The sequence below is a fragment of the Mycteria americana genome, chromosome 1 (assembly GCF_035582795.1).
Source record: "Mycteria americana isolate JAX WOST 10 ecotype Jacksonville Zoo and Gardens chromosome 1, USCA_MyAme_1.0, whole genome shotgun sequence".
Lineage (NCBI taxonomy): Eukaryota > Metazoa > Chordata > Aves > Ciconiiformes > Ciconiidae > Mycteria > Mycteria americana.
The window spans coordinates 68,226,306-68,254,230 of NC_134365.1; the positions used below are offsets into that span (position 1 = coordinate 68,226,306).

The 27,925-nt window shown below is 44.6% G+C and overlaps 1 protein-coding gene across 7 annotated transcripts in view; it reads right to left on the bottom strand.

The window, feature by feature from the left end:
* The window catches only part of WASHC1 (WASH complex subunit 1), a 45,214-nt gene that overhangs the window by 4,341 nt on the left and 12,948 nt on the right, over positions 1-27,925 (bottom strand). For all 7 annotated transcript variants that reach the window (XM_075504116.1, XM_075504128.1, XM_075504102.1 and 4 more), the window contains 4 exons: positions 7,371-7,482; positions 6,529-6,675; positions 1,320-1,456; positions 242-377 (listed from right to left, as the gene is read on the bottom strand). In XM_075504116.1, coding sequence (XP_075360231.1) covers positions 242-377; positions 1,320-1,456; positions 6,529-6,675; positions 7,371-7,482 — 532 coding nt within the window. The remainder of the gene's footprint in view (positions 1-241; positions 378-1,319; positions 1,457-6,528; positions 6,676-7,370; positions 7,483-27,925) is intronic.

Below are 27,925 nucleotides of genomic sequence, written 5' to 3' on the forward strand. Positions count from 1 at the left end.
CTTGAGCAGAGAGAATCACCTGCCAAGTTTGAGGGTTTTGCTTCACCCATCACCATCAAGCTCACACCAGGACTTCAAGCACAGAAACGGGCAAGGTCCTTCTGATAAGTGAGATATTCTGCAGCCCCATGAGGGGCCATTCTCCTACCTGCTCTCCACCCTACAGAAGCTCTCTCCTCTCAGAGAGCTGAGCACAATCCTCTGAAGGGGAAGCAGCTGCATCCCCACAGCTGCATCTCACCTGTCGGTCCAGCTGTCCCCTTTTGGTGATGGAGAGAGGAGCGTCAAAGAGCTTCTCTTCTGTCTCTGTTTCCAGAGCAACATGGGTCTTGGTCACTGCTCCAGCCAGAGGATCCAGGAAAACATACTTCTTGTACCTGAGGGTAGAGGACAAGTATTTCAGTGATGCTGCCTCGACAGCCAAGGCCAGAAGAAACAGTGTACCCAAGAAGGCCTTGGAGGTGGAGACCTCCTGACTCACTCACGCAGGCGGAACACATTGCGCCTTCCAGTTTCCTCCTTCTAACCCCATTTTCCTGCCTCACCCCTCCACAACCAGGAGGTGACCAGCTCCCCACCCTGCCAGCGCAGCCTCCACATTCATCCTAAAGCAAAGCCCCACTGCACTGCCATCATTACCAAGCTCTCGCCCTCCCACTGCCTGGCCTGAGACTGTCCTACACCAGGACACCAGTCTCTCCTGGTGACTTGTCACTCAAGGGGCAGGGGGAAGGATAAAGAGGGGAAATAATCTGTGGCTCAGGGAAAGAAAGAGGAGGTTCAGCAGCTGAAAGCTCAAGAAGGGCTTAAAGAAGCTCCTCAGTATGGGCAGAAGGAGGAACCATGAGGCAAAGCCCAACGGGAAAGGGAACTGCAGTGAAAGGCAATGGAGACGTTAAAGCAGCAACAGTGGTAAAGTGTTGCTGTGAGGAACCATCAGGAGAAAGAGCAGAACCTAGGCAGGCACGTAGGGCAGAGAAGGGCAGGAGTGACAGCAGCTTTCAAGGCTGGAGATAAATTATTACAGGGGTATGACAGGAAAAACTAAGGCAGGGAAGGGAAGTGCAAAGCTGCATTGAAAGCAGGTGAGAGGAGGATCAGGTGCAGACAAAATAACTCCTTCTACCCAACTGGAAGAGTGAGGAAGAAAGGGTTGCTAACTGGATGCCAGTGGAGAGGTACCAAAACCTGTCCTATTGACAGCCTGATATGCAAGACCCCCAGGAAAGCAAGCAGCTACTGCTGTCCCCAGGGCAGGGAGAGCTCCTCTGAGCACAAGCAGGGGCAGGTGAGCAGCATGGTGCTGCTCCAGCTCTCACAGGTTCTCGGTGGTGTTGAAGAGCAGCAGGGAGCTGAGGGAGCTGATGTTCCTGGGGAGGCTGCCAAGGCCTTCTTCTGCATCATCCTCCTGGTGAATTTTGGTGCTGACGCACACAGGGAAATACTTGAGCTTCTCCTGCAAGAAGACAAATAACAGGTAGAAAGACACTAAAATCACAGCTGCTGAAACAGCTCTCCCCAGCCACCACAACCCACACTGCTGGATCCACTACATGGTCTGGAAACCCTACTGCTCCCTCTCTTACCTCCCTTTGAACAAGGAACCACATGGACAACGTTGCAACCCCACACTCATGACAAGTCTCAGCAGTTCAGACTCATGGCATGTGCTTTTGGTGCCATGGATGGGTCATACTGAACAAGTGTTGCTGTGGCAAGGATCCACCAGAATAAAACAACTACTCAGGCTCTGTAGCCAGAGGCAGGGATCAAGCACCACAGTCAAAAAGGCATTTGTTACAGTGTCTCCAACTACTAGACATTTTCATGCAGGCAGAGTCCCCCAAACATCTCTATTACCTCCCCTCTGCTGCCTTCAGACGATGTTTTAAGTGATGTGATCCCACCGGTGGGGTACGCAGGGAAGGCAAAGGAAAAAGAGATTAGGAAAAAACAGAGTGCCTGCACTAGGCAAGAGATCAGGCAGAAGGGAGTGCACAGGGTGGAACGTGTGCCAGATGGTTTTGCAAAGCCTGAGGGATTTGCAGGAGTTTTCAACTCTAATGAACTGAAATCTCCTCTCTCTCGGTTCTAAAACTTCATGCATAATATATAGAGCTCCCTTTAGAAAAGGACTTATTACATCTGAACTGCTTGACTTTTATAGAGCACAGGAACTGCCATCCCACATCAGACCAGTGTTTCAGCTAGCATGACAGTGCCCGCTGCCAGATGCTCTGGGGGATGAAGCTCAGTGCCCATAGCAAGCTTTGCTGTAGAGGGGGCAAAGGCATCAGTTTCTGAATCCAGAGACAGCCCAGGATGGACAAACCTCCAACCCGGCCGCTCCCCACACCCTTCCTCAGCCCCTTCACAACTCCTGTTCCTTCTTCACAAACTAGGACAAGCAGCAGCCTGGCAGCTGCGAGGTGGTAAGTGTTCATATCAGAAGAAACCAGAGCACTAACCAGGACAGTTTGTCAGATTAAGTAATTGGCCACACTCTTGAGGTTTTCTTCTGTCACCAGAAGATGACTATTTCAAATACTGTCCACAGCTTCCTACTGCCTTACTACTTCCAGCATCCCTGCTCTATCCCATTCTCTGAGTCCTTCTTCCCTCCTTGTACTTTTGTGGGGGAAATGGAGACTACCATTGGTTCCATTTTAAGACCACATCTCAGCAACATAAGCAGTTTCTGCTGATTGAAATTTCAGGCTTGAATTTGGTAGCCAGAAATCCTGGGAAATGGCTTAGTCACAGCTCAGTTAATCCACTAAGAGTTTGTATGATGCTCTGAATGTATAAAATGCTTACGAAAAGACCTGGGAGGTTTTGATTTAATCCCCCCCCTCCCCCCCCCCCCCAATAACATGTTCTGACTTGTGAAAAATATACTGAAATAAACATCTTGAATTTTTACAGAAGCAAGTAGGCAAAAATATATAAATTGTTATGTAGAGACTGTAAAAGCAGAGATTCAAAAATAAAGGTTCTTTTGATCATTAATATTCATTTCCCAATGTTTAATTTTTTAAGCATGAGGGAGTACTGACATTTTTGCTAGAACTGTTCACACACACTTAGCCCTCAAGTCATATATATATATTTTTAATTCTCTCTTTGTAGATTTCAATTAGCACTGGAAGACTGTGCATCACTTTAAGGGCATAATGAGAAACCAACCATTGCCTACATTTATTTATAAGTCTCATCTAAGGCAGTTATAAAAGTACTAAGCATGAATATTACTCTGAAACATGAGGCTCTACATAATCCTTTTAATTTAAATGCCACCAAAGTGCTAGTCTTATTCAAGTACCTAGATCTGTTTTCAAATTTAGAACAGCTACATACCGTCAATAATATCCTGCAACTGTGAATTCCACAAGTTAACAAGCCATTTAGAAATTAGTTTTCTTATGAGGACATTAAGGCCTTAAGCCAAAGGTTCAGCAACCTCGACATACTGAAGTCATGAGGGGCACTTGAATGCTCAAACACCCCAGCCTGGGGTTTGGCACCTGGCAGGATTACACCCCTAAGGACACTGCATTTCCAGGCATTTTTCTTCCTAAAAAGCCTACAATTGCAAATATATAAAGTCACCCTGGTTCTTAAATTTAACTAAGCACACACTGTTACAAAGGGAATTGGTGTAATACACCAGAAACCCCATTCCCCCCATGCCAAAGGAGTGCTGAGGCTAGCTGGAAAAGCACTTGAAGATGAGCACATGCCAAAAACCTGGTTTAGCCTCCCCACGCCCATGGTGGACTCCGAGAGAGGCAGAATTCACAAGGACATGCCAAGTTACTGACATTTTTGAAGCCTAGCAAGGTTACTCCAGCAGTGGACTGTAACTTTTGCTTGGACCTCTTCCCAAGCCCAGGCAGACCATCTCTCCCATCCTGTTTTCCAGCCTCCTGAGGGGCACTTGCATCACCCGGACACAAGCCCCACCACAAAGGCAGTGCCCAGTGCCTGAGAAGCCCTACAAGGCTGCAGCCAACTTACTGTTGAACCCTACCTACCTAGCTGCTACCCCAGCAATGTGCAAAGCAAGTGGCTTTCCAGGCTTAATTACCACAAGCACCTGGCACTCTCATCTATCAGTGCTTACAAGACTCTGGCACTCTTACCCATCAGTGCTTACCTTACCAACCTAAGCAGTGTCCTCTCAACAGCTGAGTTTTCACTTGCTTGGGCTGTGGAGGGGGAAAGGAGAATTTCCGAGGGAAGCATTTTTAAATAAACTGCAGAACCATGCACGTTTCTAACTCAGCTGCTTTCCCCCCCAGAGCACAAACCCTAACCGCTGAACACAGGCTGCCACCACTTACCCTCAAACTGACACGAGCAGAGCTTGCTTTCCTGGTGGGGCGTGTGTGTGCGTGTGCGAGTGAAGTTAGCAAAGGCCACTGCGACTGCTCCCAGCAAAGAGGCCCTCATTAGAAGTGAAAACAGGCAGCGAGCCTCTGCTGAAAGCCCTGAATAATTGAGGAGGGCATAAATGCAAACATTAGACTTCCCTCTGTCACATTTCATTACTGCAAGGCACGTCAGGCTCCGTGCTCAGCTATGGCTGAGAAGGGCCTGTCCCCCTGGAACGTGGTCAGAGCTCAGCTGCACTGGGCCCCACTCAGCACACCAGCTGCTCCTGGCACAGGCCCCTCCATCGTTCATCAGCTGACAGCCACTCACCAGCACAGCAGCGTCCCCCTGCCCCACAGAAGAGCTGCAGGAGCTAGTGTGTGTGAGCTTGGCAAGAGTAACAAGACCACTGCATAAAGTAGGATCAGCAAAGCCAGAGGAAGATCGATAACCTCAAAGGAGGATCAAAAGATGGGTCACAGGAGGGGAGAAACAAATACAAACATCCCCTGGGGCCTGCAACAAAGTCCCTGTGGTGATGGCAGCCTTGGTCACAAAGGGCAGAACATGGCAATGGTACAGAGACTGCCTGGGACAGGGAAGAGGTGGCATTGCAGGCAGATGGCAGGGGCAGCGGGGAAGGGCATGCAGAGCCTACTGGAGCCAGGGGGCCAGTCAGATGGGCACACCATTTGCTGTTTGCAGGACACTGCTTTTTACCAGCTGATGCTCTTCCCAATCCCCTCCCTGTGCGAGGGGCTGTATGTTGGCACCAGCACTTCAGGGTGGGAGAGCACCTCCCCTGCCCACTCACTGCCTACCTCTGCTCCCCCCACACGCTCTGACGGGATGGGGCCCCAGCCAGACAGCGCAACCGTAATTGGCCTCCCCTGGCCAGCCAGCAGCAGGTCCTACACAGCTCTGCCCTGCGCTACTGCCAGGGCTCGAAGGAAAGCATGAACCCTGCTCGAGTTTGCCAGCTGTCCATTCGACCAGCAGCCCTGCTTCCCTGGCCTGGCTGAAATATTCATAACTACCTCACTGTGTGAGGTCCCAACTCCATTAAAACTCAGGAAAGTTTAGCGTGATAAATTATTCAGTGGCAGCTTTATTTTTGGGCCAAGGCACCTAAGGATGAGGAAGGAAGTCTCTTTAAGGGTGGAGAGCAGGGAAGTTGTCAGGCTGATCCCTAACCTGCCAGGAAGAGTACATCTGCTACTCCTGGCACAGCACATACACAGAAACATTTAAACTTTAAACACAGCAACTCTTCCTCCCCTCCTTCCAATCTGGGGATGTTGACCCAAATTGTTGGAGACTCACTCCTGTGGTAGCATTTCCTGCCAAACCCACCACTTCTCAGACCTCCCTAAGAAGCCTCTCTCTGCCACTCAATCCACAGACTAAAAGGGAACTCAATACTTCAGGAACTCCTTGAACACCACCAGCTGCAGACATCTGTGCCATGGGCACACCTGGAAGCCCCATTTGTGCTGGGTACTGAAGAGATTCAGCCCCCCTCTGAAGGGCTTGCAACCTACAATAGCTGAACACAAGGCAAAGGAGAAGCAAAGCACAAACAAAAGATGTAAAGAAGCAAAATGATCTTCCCCTCCAAGACGTAAAACTTAGCTGGGAACCAGGGAGGGACAATACCCAAGTGTGATGCTTTCCTGGGACAGAAAAATGCTCTAAAGACTTCTTTGTCCTGATCCACTCACAAGCACTTTTACCTTTCCCTTCTCACCATCGTTTATATTAGAGCCTTCAGAAACTATTTTTCGAACAGTTATGACCCAGCTGCGTTGCTCTGCATAGCCGAAGCCTTAAGGCCCACCAGCAGCACCCACCAGCACCGCTACAGGAAACAGCAACGTTTCAGGAAATGGAACTGCTCTGGAGAGTTGGCAGCCAACAGCCACCCAGAGCATTCAGTCACCGTGCCAAGGTCTTGTACTGACATGGCTCTCTCAAACCGGCAGCTCTGCAGGCTTCCTAGCCTGACCTCACACACTCCCACCAACAGGCCAAGCTGAAAAGATGTTCTGCTCTCAGCCTATATCCTAAAGCCCTGGTCTACTTCATCAAAGAGACTAACAGCCTCCCAGCTTCTCTTTGCTTGTTCATCTCAAAGTCTGTTCTCCTCCTCCTTACCTGCAGAGCTTTCTCATCCAGCACTCGATGTTTGCTCTGAATCTTGTGTCTTGGCCATTTCTGTTTAGCTGGGTCTTCTGCACCAGCAAAAATTGAACTATACTCCTGCAGTCGTTCAGGGGCTGGATACTTGGCACTGGAAAATACCTGTGGAGAAATAAGGAGAGACTGAAAAATCCCAACAACTAAGCAATCCTACACTACAGAAACACATGGACTGGAGTAAGCACACAATCTGTGCTGCTGGTGGGAATGGACAGCCTTGGAGTCAACAGGCTCCTAAGGGCTACCTGCACGGACCCAATCACACATGGGCTGTCACTTCAGAAAGTGCCAGAACTTCTCTCTATATATAAGTACTAGGAGATCATAGGCTTCCACTGGCAGGAAGGGAATTTGAAACACTGTATTAAATGGAGGAAGAATGGGGAAAGAAGAGTTTGCACCAGTTTTACACGGCTCAACAAGATTAAGATGCACTAAGGGGAAGCTAACAGCAGCTTTCATTCAAATAGCCAAAGTGTCTATGAGCCTGAAGTGAGAGGGTGTTGGGCTTAGCTCAGCACATGCCTTTTCTCTTTCTCAGGGAGAAGCTGGGGCAGCAACTTATATAGGCCTCATAAGGCCAGGAGCTGTGAGGCTCATGGGTCTAAAAATCGTCAACCAGCCGAGTCAGGAAGGGGATTCTCACCACAACCCTGCTCAGCAGCAAGGCACGGAGAGGTGAGCGGGCAGCAGCTGCGGCAGCCAAACACCTGTTCTTCTCCAGAGCTTACATCAGGAGTAAAGAGAGAAGGTGGAAGGAAGAAGGGAGGCCATGCAGCCTTCACTGAAGTCACTACCTTAATAGCCTTCTTGCTGCCCTTTATCTTCTCAATCTTCGCTTGGGCTAGCGTGACTCTCTCACCAATTGCCTGAAGCTGTGCCCGGCTGGCCTCCACCCGCTGAGAGATCCTAGGAGGCAAGAACCTTTCTTAAGATGAGGAAACCAGAGCCAGAGATTTTTTGGCAATGGCCAGTGCCCAGGCCCTCAGGGAAGGATGTGAATCTCAGTGGACTGGATTGTTTTGTAGGGCAAAATATTGCTGGTTGAGATACGCTTGTCTTGGTCCCATTGAGAGTTTTATGTACTTTGACATGAAGGTAGGTCTAGTCCGTGACTCACAGTACAACATTCCCGCGGCTGTTTGAGGCACAGCACAGAAAGATGGAAAACTGCAGCTTTTTTGTGACACCAGAGTGCCACAAGCCCTATGCCTCTCTGCAGGTACTGCTGACAAGAAAGCCACAGCCAGTTATCGACTGCCAACATATTTTTAATAAAAATGACTTCTTAAAAATGAAACGCAACACATGCTAATGAGCAGAGTTCAGGACTCACAAGGCTTATCCTGTCCTCTGCTATACCAGCAGTTTGTTGCATGACTTCTTCCATGTTGCTTCGCAGATTTGTGATTTGGTTTCCACATCAGTTAAACAACATTAGGTCCTCATTTGGTGAAATAAAGCACGCTAACTTGCATAATTTTTGCATAACTAGATCAGCATCAAAATGTTTTGGGACTGAGGTGAAAAGCACTCTGTGGCAGCAGGGGATAGCGGTCACTGGTTAAGTACCTCTGCATTCACCATGTGGACATATTCCTTTCCCACAAAGCTTACAGCAGATGCTTTGCAGCCAGGGGCATGACAAACTGCCAGCATGCCATGCACAGTGGCTACCATGTTGCAGGAGCTGTCACACAGGCTCAACCAGAGGCTAGGAGTGACATCGGAACCAGGCATCAGCTACAGGTAACTATGGAGTCTCCTTCTCAGAAGAGACCTTCCTTCCCCATGCATAACTAGCAGGATCTCCCTAGCTTTAGGCTCAAAAGCTGAAAATTGTTCTGAATCTTCACCCCCTAATGAAACCAGCAAAGAACATTTTTATGGCTATACAACCCATTAGGAGAGACAGCAGTCCACTTCAGCAATATTTTGTAGCAATGAGTTCCATCGGATCTCTTTGTGCCTGTAAAAATCAATCTCAAGTATTGTCTTTAAATTTCACCAAAAGTCCCTCTTTGCTTTTGAGAGCTCCCATGCTCTTTTTCCCACTCCGTATAATTCCTTTTAGTACAAATTTGACATCAGCAGTGATCCATGATTCCCATTTTCAAACTGTACCAAACCTGTCTTTTCAAGTATTTTCACTCTGTGCAGCACATTCCCTATTACAGTAGAGAAATGGACTCCACTAAAGCCCCTCCATTGTAGGTAGTGAAAAAACAGCAAGTTCAATCAGCCTATTCACCTTGTATCATTCTCAAAGACCCCCGCTTCTTTCTCTAAACAGCTTTAAGTGTTTCTGTTTGTTTATAGCCATGCTCTCCTCTTCCTGGAGGCATGAAAATCCTTCCTTATGCATATGGCAGGACAGCACACAGCCTTTTTCTACTTTATTCTTTTTGGAGTGGGACATGAGCAAAACTGAACCTCATGAGATTCTACCTCTCAGAATTATTCTCCATTTCCCCATCCTTTTATTTTAAATACAGCCTAACAGCTTGTATTTTGTACCAACACTAAGTATAAATCTGTTCATTATTTCCTTCCCACACCGTCCCTCTGTCTCAGTGGAGTAAGTCCACATCATTTATACACTTGATAGGTTCTCAGGGTAGTTTCTGTTGTTCCTTTCAGCATGCATTTCCTAGCACCTGTCTGCAGCAAATTTCATGCGTCACAGGGCTGTCCCATTGCCTTGTTTTGTTAAAGTGTGAGATGCCTCTGAAGGACCTAAGTCTTCCCTAACTGCTCTTCCCAGCAAATTTTCCCACCTCACAGTTCACCTCTTTTCTAGGTGTTTCATAATTGTATTGATTGACACTATTTCCAGCACTACTCCTGGGGGCATCTGACTATTTTTACTTCCTTCAAAGCTGAAAAAAATTGGTCATTTACTTCTGCTTTGACTCTCTCCCTCAAATCAATGATGCAATTTTCTGTCTCACCTGTGAACTCCTGGAAGAGCTCAACAAAGCCTTCCTGAAGCTCCAAATAAAAGCAAGGTATCAATTGCCTTTTAGCCAGTATCCTGCTGACTCCCAGACACAATTGTCAGGGGCTGGCCAGGCACATGTTCCTCTCACAGAAGGAAACGTTAACCAAATAGTTATGCAAGCTCAGGCCTGGAAACCAGTAACCATCCTCCTCCCTCCCACTCCACGACTGTGAGTGGGTCGAGTGAGGCAGTCAAACGCTTCCCTCACTCCCCTTCCTGCCCCGCGTTATCCCCACTGCTTCACCAGTTATCACCTCTTCCTCTCCCTTCCTACGCTCACTCTTTTGTTAGCTGTGAAGAAGCAAAGGAGTTTTTGAGGAATCCCAGTTATCCTTACCTTTCACCCTTAACCACTTCCACATTTAACATTCATCCTCTAAGGCACCCGGTTTAGGAGAGGAACAGTGTCACAACTCCCTTTACCCCCCCACCAAACACAGGCAGTGCATCAGCTCTTACAGAGTGCTTCTTGGTGCTACAGTACTAACACCTCCCGTAGCGCATGAACAGCATCAGGGGAAGAACAGAAAGCAAAGCACCTCTCAGCCCACAGCGCTGCATACATCTTTCTCATTTAAGGTTTGCTGGAACCTCTCTGAAAAAGGAGGCATCCCTAAAAACAGAGCATGACTGGCAAGTACTGTGCCCTAGCTGCAACAGTAATGGTGCATCCAGAAGGGAAAGAGGGAAGACATCTATAGCTTCATCCATCCCTACTGCCCAGCAAATATAACTCAGAGTGATTACATTCACCCATAAAAGGACAGTATCAGGTAGATGGCCTGCTCCCAGCACAAGCTGGGGACGTTGTCCAGTGCCAGCTCAGATGTTTCAAACCACGACGGCTCTCCTCTGAGCCACCCTGTACTTTCTCCTGTGATCTACTCTAGGATTTGCCAGGCCAAATCCCACTGACCTTAGGAGATATGCCAAAAACCTTCACCTGAGGTGGTACAGATGCAGGGACACATCACAGAAGGAATACACACCAGTCTACAGAATTAATTTATTTGCTGCTGAGCAAGATAACTATGAAAAAAATTATTAAACCCCCTCAATCCAACTAATCCAAATTCCATCACATGTACAGGCTCCTAAAAGTGCATGACCGTTATGCATGTACAGTTCAAGACTGTGTGCGTTAGAAGAGACAATATACTATATCGATACTGAAAAAATATGTGGAAAAAAACCCCTCATGTTCAAGTGTCCTCCAGCAACTTCAGTATTTCTACTGCTGTGTAAACTGAACTTACTCCAAGGAGTCAACCTGGTGTTTGTAAAGAAAGGAAACATGAAGGGATGGAGAGGGCTGTTGACAAGGATTTCAGGGGCAAAGTGTTTGAAGCAATGTAGCATTCAGACCCCAGCCTCCATTTAAGAAGGAGTGTGTTACTGAGTGGCGTTTGAAAGGAAATTGCAATCAGGACAGGAGGGTAAGTGATAATAAAATAGCCCATTACTGCCCCTCAGAACCCTGCGCTCAAACAGCCAAAAACACCATCAGCATCTGAATCTACCCCGCGCCTATCCTATTAGTCATTGCTGTGTTATTTTGCTCTCGGTGCTCTTTTCTGCTTGAGAAACCCCTTTAGTGAGATTCAATGTGACTTTAGAGTTGCAAAGAAGCAGGATGTGTACAGTGACAGCCCCTCCCTTTGGGCAGGATGCATGCTTTGGGACAAGTGAAAAGGGGGCCTGCAGAAGAAAGGAGAATATATCACCTGCCTTCAAATCCTGGGCACTGAGCCAAACCAACCTTCCCTTCCCAATGCTTTTCTTTGGGGAAGTAATACATGTGGCAGATTAAATCTATCTAGTGGATTATCTCTTAATCCATACAGACTTTTATTTTTAATCTAAGCAGATATTAAAGCCAATCTTTCAGCTGCTTTGATTCAAGCTTTCACATTCTCTTGTCCCTCTGAAATCTTTTTGCAGTCAAGCCCCCTGCAATTCACCCCCAACTAAAATCTCATTTCTCCTTTCTCCTAAAGCCCTCACCCTGCTGCCTTGAGCTCCTCTCCATTTGAGGCAACTCTCTCCAACACCCACAGCAGGTCCCAGGAATACTTCCTCCCACCTCATCACCTCCCTCGCTGGCCCTGTATTCTCTGTCCCATCTGCAGCCATGGAGCAGATCACTTCCCATTATCTCCTTGTAACTCCTCTGATAATCCTCACATTCAGGCAGCTACTGAAAGACCTCCTCTGCCATGTCTGTGTCTGCTCATGGGGGAAAAATTACTGTTCTCTTACTCCCATAGGAAAAAGATTTGAGGCATTAGGAATTTGGCATCCAGGACGCTGGACACTGCCTGTCAATTGTCAGCACTGGCAATAATACTATATTTCTATGAGGATCTCCAAGCACTCCACAATGCCAAATAAGAATTGTGATTTTTATCATCTATATTTGCTAGGGATCAGAACAGCATCAGAAAAAATTTTAAAATCAGAGCAGGTTTAAAGACAGGCTGACAGATTCCCAGAAAGGTGGCTGAGCAAGACAGAATTCAGCTGGAGGGAAGCATCACAGCAGAAGGAGACCCTTTGCTGTTCATATACATGTCACCCAAAAGTGACAGGGATGACAAAACTTGGGAGATGGGAGAGAGAAGAGGCAAGCTCCACACCAAGGTGAATGAGAAAGGCGAGGCAGCAGAGGCTGGGAGAAAACCTCTCTAGAATACCAAAGAACTTCAATTTCATGTCTGAAGTACAAAAGTAAGCGATCAACCAAGGAGAAAGAACATTACAGAGCAGAATGAGAAATGAAGTTGCACAGGAGGATAAGGCAGCCAAAGTATTAAATGACTTTTTCCTTAAAGGAGAACTGTACACATCACCACAAGTCAGGTTTCTGGTCTCCTCCCACCCAGGCTCCAGCCCTGAGAGATAGCAGGGCGATGCTCAGCGTTGCTGTTCTAAACTTCAGGGTACATACAGTAAATTTATCCTATAAACCCTTGGCTTTTTACTTAAAAGTCAAGCTGCCTTTTTTTTTTTTTTAACAAAGTGTGCTTTTATTACATTCCTCCCTTACTGAAGGAAGTGTGAATTAGAAGGCACAGAGTTTATGGTTCTTGTATTTTATTATATCCCCAGACTCTCCAAGTAGCTGGTGCTGGAGCAGGGTAACAAGGGAAGATAACAGTGCTGGCTGCCATTCATCCTTCTACAGCACTGGTGCCAAAACCAGCATGATACCATTACTGATGAATGAGATACCATTAACCTCTAGGACAAGGTTCAGTGGGTTACCACAAGTGAGAGAACCACTGGCGAGTTGAGGAGAGACTACCTGCCAGGGGAGGGGAGACATCATCCCATGATGAAAGCAGCAGCAGCAGAAGGTGGTGCTGAGGGAGCTAAGTGTCCATCTTTCTTCTCAGGCTACCAAGCCCCTTCCTCACCCACTTCTTTCCTGGGACCCAGAGACACATCACTGCTCTCTTCTACTTGTATGCTGCAGAGAAGAAGAAAATCTCAAACTTTGTCAAGTTTTAATTTGTCTAAGAATCTTCTTGAAAAAAAGCCATGGCTTTTATGGCTCCTCAGGCTGCTGAAGTAATGGGGAAACATCAATACATCGCCCCCGGTACCCATAACTCAGGGCTTTGATGCACAATCCGCTAGACTGAAGCAGGCCTACAGAGCTAGGCTAGAATATCTAAGTGTGTTCTGGCTGGCTAACAAAGGATAATGTTTTATGAGGCACTAGAGTGTGCTTTACGAACAGCCTTACCGCATATGGATGTTGCTACACACTGCGGTGGGCCAGCTCAGAGTTCACACAGCAATGACCGGCACAGTCAGAAATGGACTGTGAGAAGCCCGAGCCTCACTCTCCCCACTCCCATGCAGTGCCTCTGCCCCAGCAGCTGGCAACATCGCAGGACCAAAATGGAGAGAGCAAAGGAAAGGCTGCTAAGACATTTACGGTTTACAGCGATCCAGGGAAGCATTCAAAGCCAGTTCACAAAGCCAATTCGCCTCAAAAGTTTGACAGGCAAAAAGCAAAAATGCCTGCTTTTATAAAAAGCCAAATATGTTCAACCACTCAAAGAAAGATCAACTTGTTTGCTTTCTGCTCTTCTCTCTCCTTCATATTTAAGCAGTTTTTTACAAGTCTTACTTCATGTCTGAGTAAGTGCAATCAGAAACTGTCATCATACACCATCTCTGACAGAAAGAAATCCCAAGTGTGATAGTGTAATCAACGTTCCTTCCTCCATTAAGAGTTTGGGTATTATACTAATTAATGTTTATCACACTTTGATTGCTTCTTGAGCCTGATTTGCAGGTGTTTCAGCATTCACATATTGCCCCGCTCCTGTGATGTGGAATGGCTTTTCAGATTGGAGGGTGATCAAGGTTGCCAGGTTATCCTCAGCAGGATCTGGCACACATCACTCTCCACAGGTCACGTTCTCGGGCAAAAATAATTTCATTTTGATTTTTAAGCTCTCATTTCACAAGGTGCTCACGCTACTGTGAATTAAGTTTATGTAAAACTGGAAACTTGGAATTTTGACCTGTCATCACAGCACCCTCCTCCCTCTTCCCCTGCAGCTTGTTCTCCTCCCCAGAAAGCAGCTTTTTTTTGTTGCCTTTTTCTTTAAAAAAAAAAAAAAAAAGGTCACAAACAAGTTCTTTAACCTTCCAATCTTTTTACTTGCCTCCCACCACTGACTGATCTGAAAGCAGACAGGCTTTCCTTCTTCTAGAAGAAATGTATACTAAGTAAAAAGTCTGCGTTCGCAAATAAATTACACAATTAGATCTTCTATTTAAACTATACAGGCTACTTTTGGTCAAACTACTTCTCCATTAATAGTGTTAAGATATAGAAACACAACAGGTTCTACCATCACATTGACAACTTTTGGGAAGGATGCTCTAAAAGAAGTAATGGGGAAAAAAATGGCTCTTCTACCACTACTGCTGGAGTTTCATAGGTGACCTTTTGAGTTCCTCCACTGGCAGTGTGGGGGCAGGTACTGAACAACACTGTGGAGCTGCTTCCCAGAGCAGCAGCCACAGAAATGGTCTTGAGATATTAGGCAGCAGATGCTGTAAGTACTAGTAACTGGTTTGTTATCTATATAGTCTTCACTCATCCTTACAAAATTCTCACAAGTATTTACTCACTGAAGCACAATCTTTTGTAGTATAGCCTTAAGGTTTTTTTTTCCTTTTACTTTTCTTTTTTTTTTTTTTTTAAATCACTATTGAAAGGAAGGCTAATCCCATTTGGACAGAATTTTATGAGACTGTCAGAAGTAAATTTTATTTCCATGTTGCTTGAAGTTACAGATCATATTTGACAGATAGCTTGAGAAGGTGTTTTGGCACCTTGTAACCTTAAATTAATCAACTGTGTACACAAACATTAGGTTTCTTTTTCTCCCATCAAAGCTCTTTCTTAGAATAGCCAAAGATCTTCCTCCCTGTCCCCACAGAACAGAAAATGTGTATCGCCACACAGAGTCACAGGAAACGTAAGTAGTGGAGAAATGCCCTGGTGACCCTGTGGTGAATTATATCGGGGGGTAGGGAGAGCTAACACCTTTAAAAAGGTCTTAGATTTCTCTGGATCCCTGAGTGTAGAAAAAACTCCTTTCCAGCCTTCATTTGGGCACCATGTCTGATTCTACACAAACAACACTTCTGTTGTACACTTCACTCTTAATCAACATTATGCTCTACATTTCCGATCAGCAGTAGTCACAGGAGACAGATCAGCTTGGATTTAAATGTCTGATCTGTGCCTTCTCCCAGGTGGGGTTGAAAAAGAAATGCATGAGCCACCAGCCGAAACTGATGTTTCTTCTGAGCTTCACTTGAAGGTAGCAACAGCAGGAACTAGCCACCAGCAAATCCACAGCAGCCTCCCCAGCCCTTTTAGCCTGTGCCTCACTTGAGCCAAAGATGCCAAGCTACATCGCCATGATAACGCGGAAAGGAAGAGTGACATTTGCAGAGCCTTGCTCCCCACTGGCAAGGCAGTCCACGCCGACTCAACATTGCAGAACAAGAGGAAAGCCCGGTTTAGAGCAGAAGATAGGAAGTTCCTCTTTATTCCTAGCTTTCGCCCATACCTTCCAAGTGGTTTTAAATCAGTTTTCTTGACCAAGGTAAGTAGCGCCCAGTTGCGCACATGTGATAAGAACTGATTTGGTGAACATCCCTAAAGGTTCTACTATGGGGCTTGCCCTAATGTAAGGCTAAACGTAGCAGGTAAGCTGACCTCCCGCTCGTTTGTTGGGATGGAGGCTTTTTATACCAACATGGCACATAGCACAAGTGCCGCTCCTAGTCTGTTTATGGCTGCTACCAAAACAGTCATTGTCACCAAGAATAAGAATGCTAATCAAAACATGCCCACCTCTGGAGAAGAAAATGATTCCTTGCGATAGAAGTTCAAACTCTAATCATTCTCCGAGAAAAGCATTGCTTTTCTTTGCATTTAATCAAATATCATTAGAACTTCATAGCTTTTCACCCAAAGATCTCAAAGCAATTTCCGAACGTTAATTAAGTCTCAGTTGCTTGTGACACCAAGAGCGGAATTGTTTGTCCCCTGTGACAAAGAAAATCTGGGGAAATTCACAGTACAGTCCCAGCAGACCAGACTTTCAGTCCATCATTCACTAATTTGAACGATTTTTGCTTTAATTCACAGGAGTTAACGCATATATTTCAGTAGTTGTTTAACTTTCAGTTTTACTGAGTTTAAGATCACCTATGCAAGTACTTCTACACTCTTCAGTGTCCCCCCCATTGCCAAATCCGTTCCACGGCTGCTCTCTAGAATAAACTACAGCCAGCAAGCACTGATGCAAAACACTCACCATTCTCTCCATCACCACTTCTTTCTCTGGATCCAAAATATACCCTCTCTCCACATTTAAGACACAAGTTTGAAGGTAAAGGTTTTTGCATTGGCTTTACATTTTCCCCACTTTCCTGTGGGGAAAGTAGCTGATGGTAGTAGCTGATGGCAATCACACGGAATTTGACCTGCACACCTCAAGTTGAACCCTTCAGTCCCCTTTTCAATAACAGATACTTAAGAGCTATCATTTACAAGCTAGTAATCACACAACAGTCACCAACTAAAATCAGCCTCTATAAAAACCACTGTCCTGTGCAACTGGAGTTGCATATTCAGGACAAGGGAAGTCTAAGCAAGAAAAAGGACTTGCTACCATAAAGCAGTCTGTTTCATCAACTGAGAAACCCTCAAAAGACAACTGCACTTCATCTCTTCTTGTAACTCTTCATTCCTTTCTAACTTCTACCACGTACTAAGGGTCTGCCTCTTTCCTCACTTTGTCCTGACCTATTGAGGTTGTCATCAGATACTTGGTAAATGACCTAACTAGGTTTGAAGAATGACTTTGAGTATCCAGGTCATTTTGGTTTACTCTGAATACTGTGCTTCTGCTCATGATACTTGCTGCAGCGATCACTGTACTTTCAACAGCTTACAGCTCAATCAAATTTCTTCTATTCCCTTCCACTCTTCCTCCAATTAGATACTTCTGCCCATGCAGGCATTGCCACTTGCTGCTTCTGTTCAGCAGCCAATGATCCTCCTCAGCATCTTGTGAGGACCACTACCGATTCCCAAGATGCCCCCAAAATTTTGCTACAATGAAAACAAGCCCAACCACATAAGATAACTGTTTCTGAGAAAGTGTATCAGCCCTTTGCTAGTTATGAAACCTCATTGCTAAGTACATCTTTTCCCTTTCTCACCCATGCTTCCAATTTGAACTTCTCCTAACAGATCCTTCTCTTTCAAAACAGGTCTCCTTCTCTTAAAGGAAGGATTTCTTTCCGTATTTTTTGCAAATGGAACTTTTTATTTCAAAATATTTGCTCTTCAGAAACAGAGGTTGTTTAGTGTTACTTCTTCGTTTTCCTACAATCAATTGCAGTCACACTCAAATCTCAAAAGGCACCTTGTATGATATGCCCATCAACAAGCTAATTTGAGCATAAGTGCTTCTTCAACAAATGAGAGTAACTCTTTATGACACGTTATCCATCTAACACTTTTCCTGAGTGATTACAGCACTTTCTTACTTTCTTGATGGATTTCTAGTTACTTTTCCCCAAAAAACTTTGGGCCCCAGGCAGAAATGTTTCTAACAGCATCAAAGATCAGATGCCTCTCTGCTTGGACTGACAGCTGCTCTGAAACAGTCTGTGATCAGACATCACCTTTAGAGCAGTTCTAGACACATGATTTCATTTTCCTCACTGTCCTTTTTAAACTCATCTTCCCCGTATAGTGACTCACAAATAGTCATTAAGAATGGAAATACTAGCTTCACGATAATACCAGAAAAAATTTGTACAGTATACTTTTCAAACCTCCTTCCCCACCCCAAAACTGCCAGGACCAAAAATTCATAAATTTTAATAGCCTAACCACTCGCTCTGTGACATACTCACACAATAAATGTTCTCACAGACCAATGCCTTTAGCAGCAGCTAATCCCCTCATCCCAGCTAAAAGTAAGCATGAGCATAATGAAGGGCATGATTTTGGCTGTGGGGTTGTTTGGAGATTTTTTCCCCCCTAAATCGCCCATGTGCTAGAAAGAACAAAGAAAACCCTGCCTGGTGCTCAGTAATCCAACAGCAGTTGGGAGCTTCTCACCCTTCCTCCCTCAAAAAAGTCACACAAAGTCTGAATTTGTTCTGGAATCAATAAAATCCAGGATGCCACTGTTAAAAGTATTGTTGTTGAAGCAATACCAAAGAAACCCAGTCATTGGACCAAAGTGACAGAGAGAACTGAACTGCGGAGATCATGAACTTACTAGTTTCTTGCTACTGAGCTACTGAAATACTGGCATGTTATATATATTTAATAGATAATCAGAAAGGCTATTCCTGCTGCACTAGCACAGAGCAGAAGTGCAATGGCTTTACCTTCTCTTCTAAAAGGAATGTCCTGTTATGCCTGTTAAGCCCATCAAGCATGTCTTCTTATTCAGCTTTGATGGTAGATCTAAAATGAAAGTCCTAGAAGTAAAATAAAACCAGGTATTTGCATTTTAAAATGTATATTAATCCAGAATAAGGATCATATTATTGGATAAATTAAGAATTGAATCCAACTCAGAAGATACTGAATTACTCACCGGGGGGTTCTCTTTAACACACTATACCATCCAAATCCTTCACCCCTGGCTCCAAAAATAATTTTTACCCCCTCCTCTCCCTATTGGCACAGCATGGTGGGCTCCTTCAATAAAATGATTGTCTGGAGGATTTAAATGGAAGAAAAACAAGAACTCCTTCATTAGCATCTGCAAATGGATCTTCTGTCTCCAAAAGCGCTTCTCTGTCTTAACTGTCAGTTGCATTTACACCCAAACTCTAAGGTACCCCATTTGGAAAAGCCCAGTGACAAAACCACGGCTAGTCAGAAAGGACTACCATGGAAAGAGAATTTAATCCGCCAGTGAAGTGTGAAGAATGGACCTTTGGCACTGGTGTTTCCTCCCGCAACTCTCCCCACAATGTGCACACTCCCACTTATATAGCGGGGAGTCTGTAATTTACATTTCAAGCCATGCAGTGTTATTTTCCAGACAGTTTTCTCCACACTAGATCCCTGATGGAAGTCATGCCTGTAAAACAAAGTGACTTACTTGCATCTCTTCCTCCAGGGCTGACTGAGTAGACAAAACTCATCCATAGGAACAGAAAATGACTCCAACACATGTGTGAAAGTCCAGTGTCTGAAGCTGGTTGAGAAGGTAGAGCTATCACTTTGTATAAGAAAAGAACGATATGGCAATTGTGTCAAGAAGAGTGGGAGTGGGAGAATCTGACAATATTGCCAAACCTGCAGGCTAAGAAACTAGAAAAAAGGGAACATTTATTTTGCTGTGAGGTACACACTGACTTGTTATGATCTGCTTCTCCTTGGATATTTCCAGAGATGAATAGCTACAGCCACTTGGGGTGAGGGGCTGGGGGGAAGGGGATGCCTCTCTGGATGGGGAAGTTCATAAGATCTTTTCCAAATCTTTGTTAATTAACAGCCACCTCCTGCCCTAGTAGTTTATAGACATGACTTATTGCTGGACAAAATCTCAGTCACTGCATCTCCCATCAAGTGGATCCAGATCCTTCCAACCCACAGCCATCCAGAGTATTTCAAGGAAAGGAAGTTTGCTCAGCTGCACAATGAGCAGAGTTTCAGAGTTCTCCTGGAGAACTTTCTCAGGGTACCACAACTGCGGAAAGACATTAGGGAAGCACACTTAACACTCCCATGCTGAAGTACTGCAGCCATGAGACCTCTTTGCATTAGTCACTCACAGCTGTGGCTGGGGGGTCAGTCCCACCTCTGCTTTCTAGGCAGCCCTCAAGGCCCAGGTCACTGCCTGGACCCTGAATTGACGCTGACATCCCACTAACCTTCTGAGGGACTGGCACCATGGCTGTTAGGAAAACATAGCCAGAGACGCATTGTAGCCCAACTTGTCCACCCCCTACCCTCCAAAACTCGTTTCCCTACCGCACCTTCTCACCACACTCACGCTGAACTGCTGCCTTCCTCCAACCCAATGCTACCTTTAAGGCACTCCCAAACATTTATGAACACCACATACAAGTGATTCACATGTTAGCATCTGTCTGAATTGGGTAGAAACTCTGAAGCAGCATTCAAGAGATGAGCCTAGAAAAGGTGTCAACATGCCCACGCAGCTCTGGCTTCAGAATTAACTGAAAATAAACACGCAAAGGTGGACACTTGGTCCCATTGTAAAGACTTGCATTGCTCTCCGGAACAAGTCTTTTTGGCATGCGGTGAGGAGGACAGATCACCACCACTTCCATCCCCTGCCAAATTTTTTTACTTCTTTCTCAAAGGACTCTCAGTGCTCTTGCTAGGCAGAAAAACCTGCTTTAGGGTTCAGTGTGGAATTCTCTTCTCACATGCCTTTAGACCACTATGGATACATCACCACCATTATTATTTCTGGATATGTTACTCTCATGCTCTAGTGTACTACAACTTTCAGCCATTTAAAACCTCACTGCATTAATGCATCAGACAGTACTTCTGAAGTTCATAAGCCTCCACAAGCATCAGCTGGTTCAGACCCTGCTGCACTCAGCTTCAAAGAAGGTTATTTCACTCCAATTGCATAGTGCTTGGGCTCCAGGCTATTCACACACTACCTTTTCAATCCAGAAACAGTTCACTAAGCAAAATGTTACATCTTGTCAATAGCAGAGAGGTCCCCTTGGGCTTCCACTTCTTAAAGCAGTAAAAGCAGTGGTAATTACACCTCTGTACTTTTTGTTACAAGATAGCTCATAAAAGTTTAAACCAATTTATAGCAGTTGGGGGTATACAAAGTGATCCATCCTTCAACTTAGTCACAGCTCTGTCCTCATATTGACTGTGCTTTAAAATAATTGTTGGTGAAAGAAGGCAATGTTTATCAAGATAATTCCTTCTCACCTCCACAAACAGGTCTAACATTTGTTTCTTTTGCTTATTCCTGCTACAGGCTTCATTTCCATAGATGGTTTTGAACCTGGCTTTATGTGTTTTGGAAAATGGCCTTTGAATAATAAACAATGGTAGCTACTACATGTGGCATCTCTCACGTTAAAATCATAGCTCTTTAGACATTTTAGAAGAGTCTTGCTGAGCCATAAGGAGTCTGTAGATGGTAGTAAATTGATTTTAGCCTACAGACACATAAAAATATGAACAAAAAGCAAAAAAAATTAAGTCGGAAAGCCACTATGAACTGCATGTTATTGGACCAAATTTTTTTTTATTAATGATTTTCTTCAAGATGCAAAGTTCTGCTGCATGAACAGAGTCTGCACAGCAAGAAGTTCCTATGCTATCAAGAACTTATTTTTATTAAGCGTGTTAAGAGTTATCACAGACTCTTCTGGGACACCTCTTTTCAGGAAGTCCAACTCATACAGTTGTAGACAGCAATATCCCTGTTACAAATGACAGGCGTTGCCATAATCAATCCTCTAGAAGCTAAGGTGGGATTTGCTCTTGCTCATGACCAAACAAAGAAAACAAACCAAATACCTTCAAAGCAAAGCCCTCCTTTACTGAAACAGCAACCTTGCCTCCCTCTGTTCTCTTTTGGTATCACTCCTTCACTCTTTAAGGAGTAGCAAATCCTCCTTCTGAGAATGGATCTGATCTCCCCAGAGTTGGCAAAAGCAGAATGAAAGTTGTCCAGAGAGGAAGGAACAGATTTAGGCCTCAGGATGGTCAAGCCACAATGCATATTCTACCGGGTATTTTTCCAGCCACCAAGTTGCCCTTAGGTAGGTAGGTACATCTTACACTTCTTCCTACTTTCAAATCTCTTACATGCTTTCCCAGTGAGTCTGACTTGTCCTGTCTTTAAGGAGCAGGGAAAGAATTAGCTCACCAGAACTTGAAAGCTGCTACTCAATATTGAGTTTTCTCCAACAAGGCACACAGTATAAACAAGAGACTACCCCGTCAGGGTTAAAAAAAACCCCACAAACTAAAATAAAACAACAAGTCACATGTACCAAAGTTACCTAAGTTTCTCCCTACTGTTTGCCTTTCCTATTGCACATGCCATCTGTTTTGATCAAACTGCCTCACATTTCCACTAGATATTCCACTACCATGACAGGTCCTGTAAAAGGAGAGAGCATCCTCTCAAGAGCTCCATTAAGTCTGAAATTGTTTCTTGCCTCCTTTTGCTAAGCAGCTTTGAGACCAATTCCAGAAGTAGGAGAACACCTCTCCTGCAACTTTTGCATTTTCCTTCACTTTTTACTACTTACAGCAAATTGATATATCAGCAGTTTAGCATGATTGCACCTAAACCACTCATTTTATTTTTAGTGACTGAGGATATGGGTAAGGCTTGTACTTCCTTTGTGCTCCTGGATGGCCATTTCAGCATCCTGGACACAATATTCCATCATTTTCTTTTCGGATGCAGAATCAAGCATTAAGAGCCCTTCCTCCCCACAGAATGTCTTCTCTAGCTAACATAAACTCATCTTATGCTTTGAGAAACATTTTGCATTAATGCTGGCACTGAGTCTTTTAGTTATTCATTAAAATGTACCACTATTTGCAGACCTGCTATTAGGTGCAAAAAGTTTAAGTCTGCTTGGAGGAGGATATTGAAGGTGAAGCACTTCAATCATTTCTTTAAATTGCTCATTTTAAACTATGCTGAAGACCTTGTTAGCGTACAGAAGGCTACAGCTCTCTTATCAAGTTCAAGACTGCCTTTCAATCACTTAAGGCAGAACAGATTAATCACCCTCCTTTTGAGGGAATGGGATTCAAAGATAAACAGACTGCTAGTGAAAGAAACTGATGTGGAAGAGTTGTTGTTAGTAGACTTAGAGCAAGGGCTTAAGTAACCATCACTACATTTCAATGACAATGCCATTAAAAGCATCTTGCTTGCAGAATCAAATTTAGCATTCTGCTCCTCTCCTTTAAAAGACACATTTAATCTCTGGAAGTCCAAAAGACACAGATTTTCAGCACTTTCCGAGATGAGCAAGAATCCTGTCTTGCTAATTCTCCACCATGTTTGTTTCATTTTGAAGGAATAATCTTTTAATGACTTAATACCATTCAGTCTCCTCTTCCCTACTATTCCCATTTCATTTCAAGCTGTGACAGCTCTATCTGTGCCCCTTCCCACCTGCTGCCCCACTCCATGGGCTGTCAAGGCATGTGAGCCTGGGCCTCCAATCCCACAAGATTTTAAGATTAGGGATTTTAGCAGCATCCAGAAAGAGCTGTAATCTGAACTCCTGCAGAACAGTCACTATCCCTTTGCCTCTTTTTGAGGGCATAGGATGCTTGCTACTGCCAGCTGCCACCAACCTTCCAGGCATGCTGATCTGACCCCCTACGTTGCCTCCTAAAGTATTCCCAATAGTTTGGGAACCTCTCCAAAGCTACATCTTTACAAGCTTTCAAATTTAGTTTCCAGAGGACCATGAGAGCTAAAACAAATAAGCGGTTTCCTACAAAGTGAGTGCTATACTTAAAAAAAAAATCCACATTACTTGGACATGCCTGTAGAAGAATAACCAATATCTGCAAGCAAAATTCCTCCCTCTGTCTTCCCCATCCTCCATGTCCTCACATCTGCAGGACCATCCATTCACTCCTTTACCTCACTGTTCCTGCTTAATCTTCCTGGCAGCAAATGACTGTTCCTACAGCCCCTCAAGAGAGGTATCTGAAACTAAACTAGACCTAGCATCCTCTCTCAGATGGCCTCTGGGACAACTTCAAAGTACCATGAGGTGACTTGTTGCTTAACAAGAGCTGTATCACTCTCAAATTAACTGGAGAAAAATTGATTCCCTGTGCTACAGCCAGCATCCTGGTAAAAACTCACCTGAATGGTGACCCATCACAATGGAGCCCTCTTGACAGCTCTCCTCCTAGTAAGATCAAACCCTTACAGCCAGCAGAGGAACAACTACAATGCAGCGTTCAAGCTCCAAGCTGCATCCCAGAGCCACAGTGCACAACAAACAACACAGTACAGCTTGCAGCAAGACCCTTCTTTGCAAGTTTCCACTAACATTTAATAATAAATTCCACAGACGTCCTAAATCAAGTACATTCTTATGGAGAAATTCAGTCACCCATTTCCATTATTGATCATCATGACTAATCACAGTAATAAGTTTAAAACAAGGGGGGGGAACACCCAAATGTACCTCATGACTAAGGTTTTGTCTGCATTTTCTATTTCGGGACTACCCGCATCTCAACCCTGCTCCCGTCCCAAACATCCCTTAAGGTTCTGCTGCCCAGCTAGCCACTCCTTACCTTCCTTAATCACACACTTACCAGACTTCCTCCCCACGCTTAACAGCATTTCCACAGTGCTTTTGTTTACCTCTTTCAGAAGTGTGGGTCTCAGTTAAACCTTTGTTTAATATTAAAGCCCTTTTCAAATATTTAGTATTAAATTAATTTGAATCCAACTGGGGAGGAACAAGAAGGATATGCCTGTTTAGCAAAATACTATTCCAGACAAGCAAAAGACACTGAAGAAAGATCTTTAAAAAGATCAAGCCAGAAATTCTTCCTTAAACTGAAAAAAAGAAGCACACGGATGAGAAATTTTGTATACTGGACAACTTGTGGTTGAATCACAGGCAAAGGAGACCAACACCTTGATAACAACATTCCAACCCCAAGTATTTGTTTTCTACCGCTATAACACTCCATGAGATAACTTGCATATGCAATTTTCCACAAATCTGTTATACAAAAGTGTACGCTCTGAATAATGAACTGACATATTAGAGGTTATTAACATCTCCTGGCAACAAACTCTCCTCAGAAACTGAGAAATCCCAAAGGACAAGCCTAGCTAACCAGGGGGGCATGTCAGGAAAGCTAAACCCACCACCTATCTGAAGTACTTATCACAACAACATTCCTGGAAAAAAATTCCACAACACACAACTCCAACACAAGCTGTCACCCAGAAAATGCTGGTAATGATGACACAAATAGATGAAAGACTACTGGTTAATTGATTGTTTAAATTGGTCATTCTGTCTCCTGTGACCTGTATCAAAAGCCCTCCTTAAAAGTCCAGGAGTTAAACTCATATAGATATTATGTCACATTGGCTATGTTAGAATGTTTATGTTTTAAACAGTAATTATATGTATTAAAATCTCAGTAGCTACAGGCAATGAATCTGATCTTTACTGCAGCTTCCACAGCAGATTAATTACATGAATTCAGTTAACATACACAAGGTTAAAACTTCCATTACTCCAAAACACAACCCTGGAAAGTACGTGCAGCCTCTTGATCTCCTCACAGTCCTGATATCAGCACCAAGAGGACAGGACTTCCTAAGAGGATGGGACTGTTGACAGTACTAACCTAAGACATCAACCTGTACTGCCCAGCAGCCACAAGCCTGCCCAGGTCAGTGCTCTCCCTCTGCAGGATGTGGTACTTTGCTGTTCTCCGTGTGGAAGACGCGGGATGGGTCCCTGCTCCCAAGGGTTAGGAATATGACAGAGAGGGATGCTGAGCTACCCCCTGCTCTTTCTTAGTGATTCCAGATCACAGTCCAGGTGCACTGTTAGCAAGGTACAGAGGAGGTTTAGCTGCTATGGGTTGCTAGACCCATAATCTCCAAGGCTGCTCCCAGCGGGTCTGCTCTGTGTCGCAGCCATAGTTTACCTGGTTTTTTGCACCTGCACATCCCTTGATTCTCTACAAACTAATGAACTCTGCAAAGTGCCTCATTCACCATGTACCTTGCCACAGTTAATAGCAAGTCACCTTGTTTGAAAGCATTTGGAAAGAAGACAGCTTGGCAGAGACTTGTCTCATGGGTTATTTCCCAGATTCCCCAAACCAGGGGGGAAGGGGAAGAAAGCTGCTTATCTTCTTTCTCCCTATTCTCCAAATGCAAAGGTGTCTTTCTTGTGTCCCCCTGAGAAGACTGAATCCACAGGCACTTTTCACCACTGCTGCTTCTGCACAGCCACTACCTGGCCCAGGGAATATTTCTTCTACAACCACAACAGTACCACAGTTTCCTTCAGCCAGTTTCCAAATAAAAAGAGAAAAAGCTCACCTTCCTTGCACAATGGATGGACACGTTAATTTTAAGAATTTATACTCAATTGTCATGCCAGCAGCAACTCAAAACAGAAGCTTTGATCAGCTAACCAGTTAACATGGAAAAAAAGATTTGTTTGTGGAAGATTCCTCCTTCCATAGAGAGTAAGAGAGACTCTTTCATTCCACCGTCAACAAATTACAAATTGGCTTGCCACTCTCGAAAGCACTGTACCAATCCAAGTGTTCCCACAATACAACCCCAGAACATCTGCATCTTTGTAGTGCTGAAGTAATGAGTTTGACACACTCAGCTAAGTCTGCCATACTGAACAAGTTTCCTCTCCATCAACATTGCACGCTGCTGTTTTGCAGATCTGAACAGTCAGCTTCCCCAGATAAGGCAGCTCCTTCCTAGAAATGGAAGACAGAGCTGCCTTATCTCAGGAAAAGGAAGATAAAAGGTCACTCTTCACTAAGCGGCAAAGTTCTCACCTTGAAAGCTTTGCCCCTTGATTGGCATGGAACAACCAAGGTCATGGAACTTTTAATCAGACGCCTGCATAATTACTAAATCGTTATTAATTATATCAGAGAGCTGAGACCTCAGAGGAAAGGCAAAGCAAACAAAAAGCCCAATGAAGCCTCCTCTGTTGTTGGAAAAAATTGGTAATTAGAAGTCATGAGTGCACCAAAGAGCGAGGGAACAGCATCACAGTCACTGTTCAGGACTCAGGAGTGACTTGCATACAAAACAGCAGGCTTGTCTCCCCAGGGAAATTACAGGGTACTGCGTTCCAAAGCAGCGAGTAGGAGGAAAAAAAAAAAAAAAAAGAAAAAAAAAAAGAAGCAGGGAAAGAACCACTCCTGTTTTATCTATAGCTTTATTTGCCCCACAGACAGGGACAGCACTGCCAACCAGTCCCAAGTTTGAGAGTTGTTTTCCACACACTTCTGGCAGCTCTAGAAAGCCTTCTCCCAGCCTTATATTATGAAGGGTTCCCATAATGAGAAGTGCACAAAAGAGTGAGACCTTGTGTTCAGCCTAATCCAGGCTAAACACATTCCTGGTCCTTGCCCAGGAGCCCTTGCCCAAACAAAGACTATTCCAATGAAAAGCCTTTATTTTCCTCAATGACCTGACTCAGCCTTAGGGAATACCCTTTCCCCAGAGGCTGCCCTTCAAAGTATCACTATCAAAAATCAAAGAACTTCAATCTGCCCTTAAAAACCCAAAAAACTCAAAACAAGAATGCCATGGTCCTGCTCACACCATAATAGATCAAACCAGGTAGTCATGATCCCCACTGAAACCAAAGCAAGTGCTTTTGCTAATCAGGCTGAGAGAAGATAAATGCTGATCTGTTTCTATACCAGTGATACTATATGCCGTCTCAGGGCACTGAGATATCAAAGATGGCATCGGACGAAAAAAGGCACCACGCTATCTACCATCATTTGCAGGCAAACACAAGAATCTCTCTGATCTGCTATATAGGTAGTCTTATAGATCCAGTCCTAAAGATGATCACATGCAAGAGGTGGCAAGTCTGGGCAGAATCCCTGAAGAGATCAGTTTAGATGGATTATGAGACTGTGGCGAGAAGAACAACAGACACTCTCATGTGCTCAGCCCTCCCAACGTACAAAAAGAGAAGCGCAAAACACCAGAAGCCCAAACAGAACATTTTGTAAGTCCTAGAGATCAG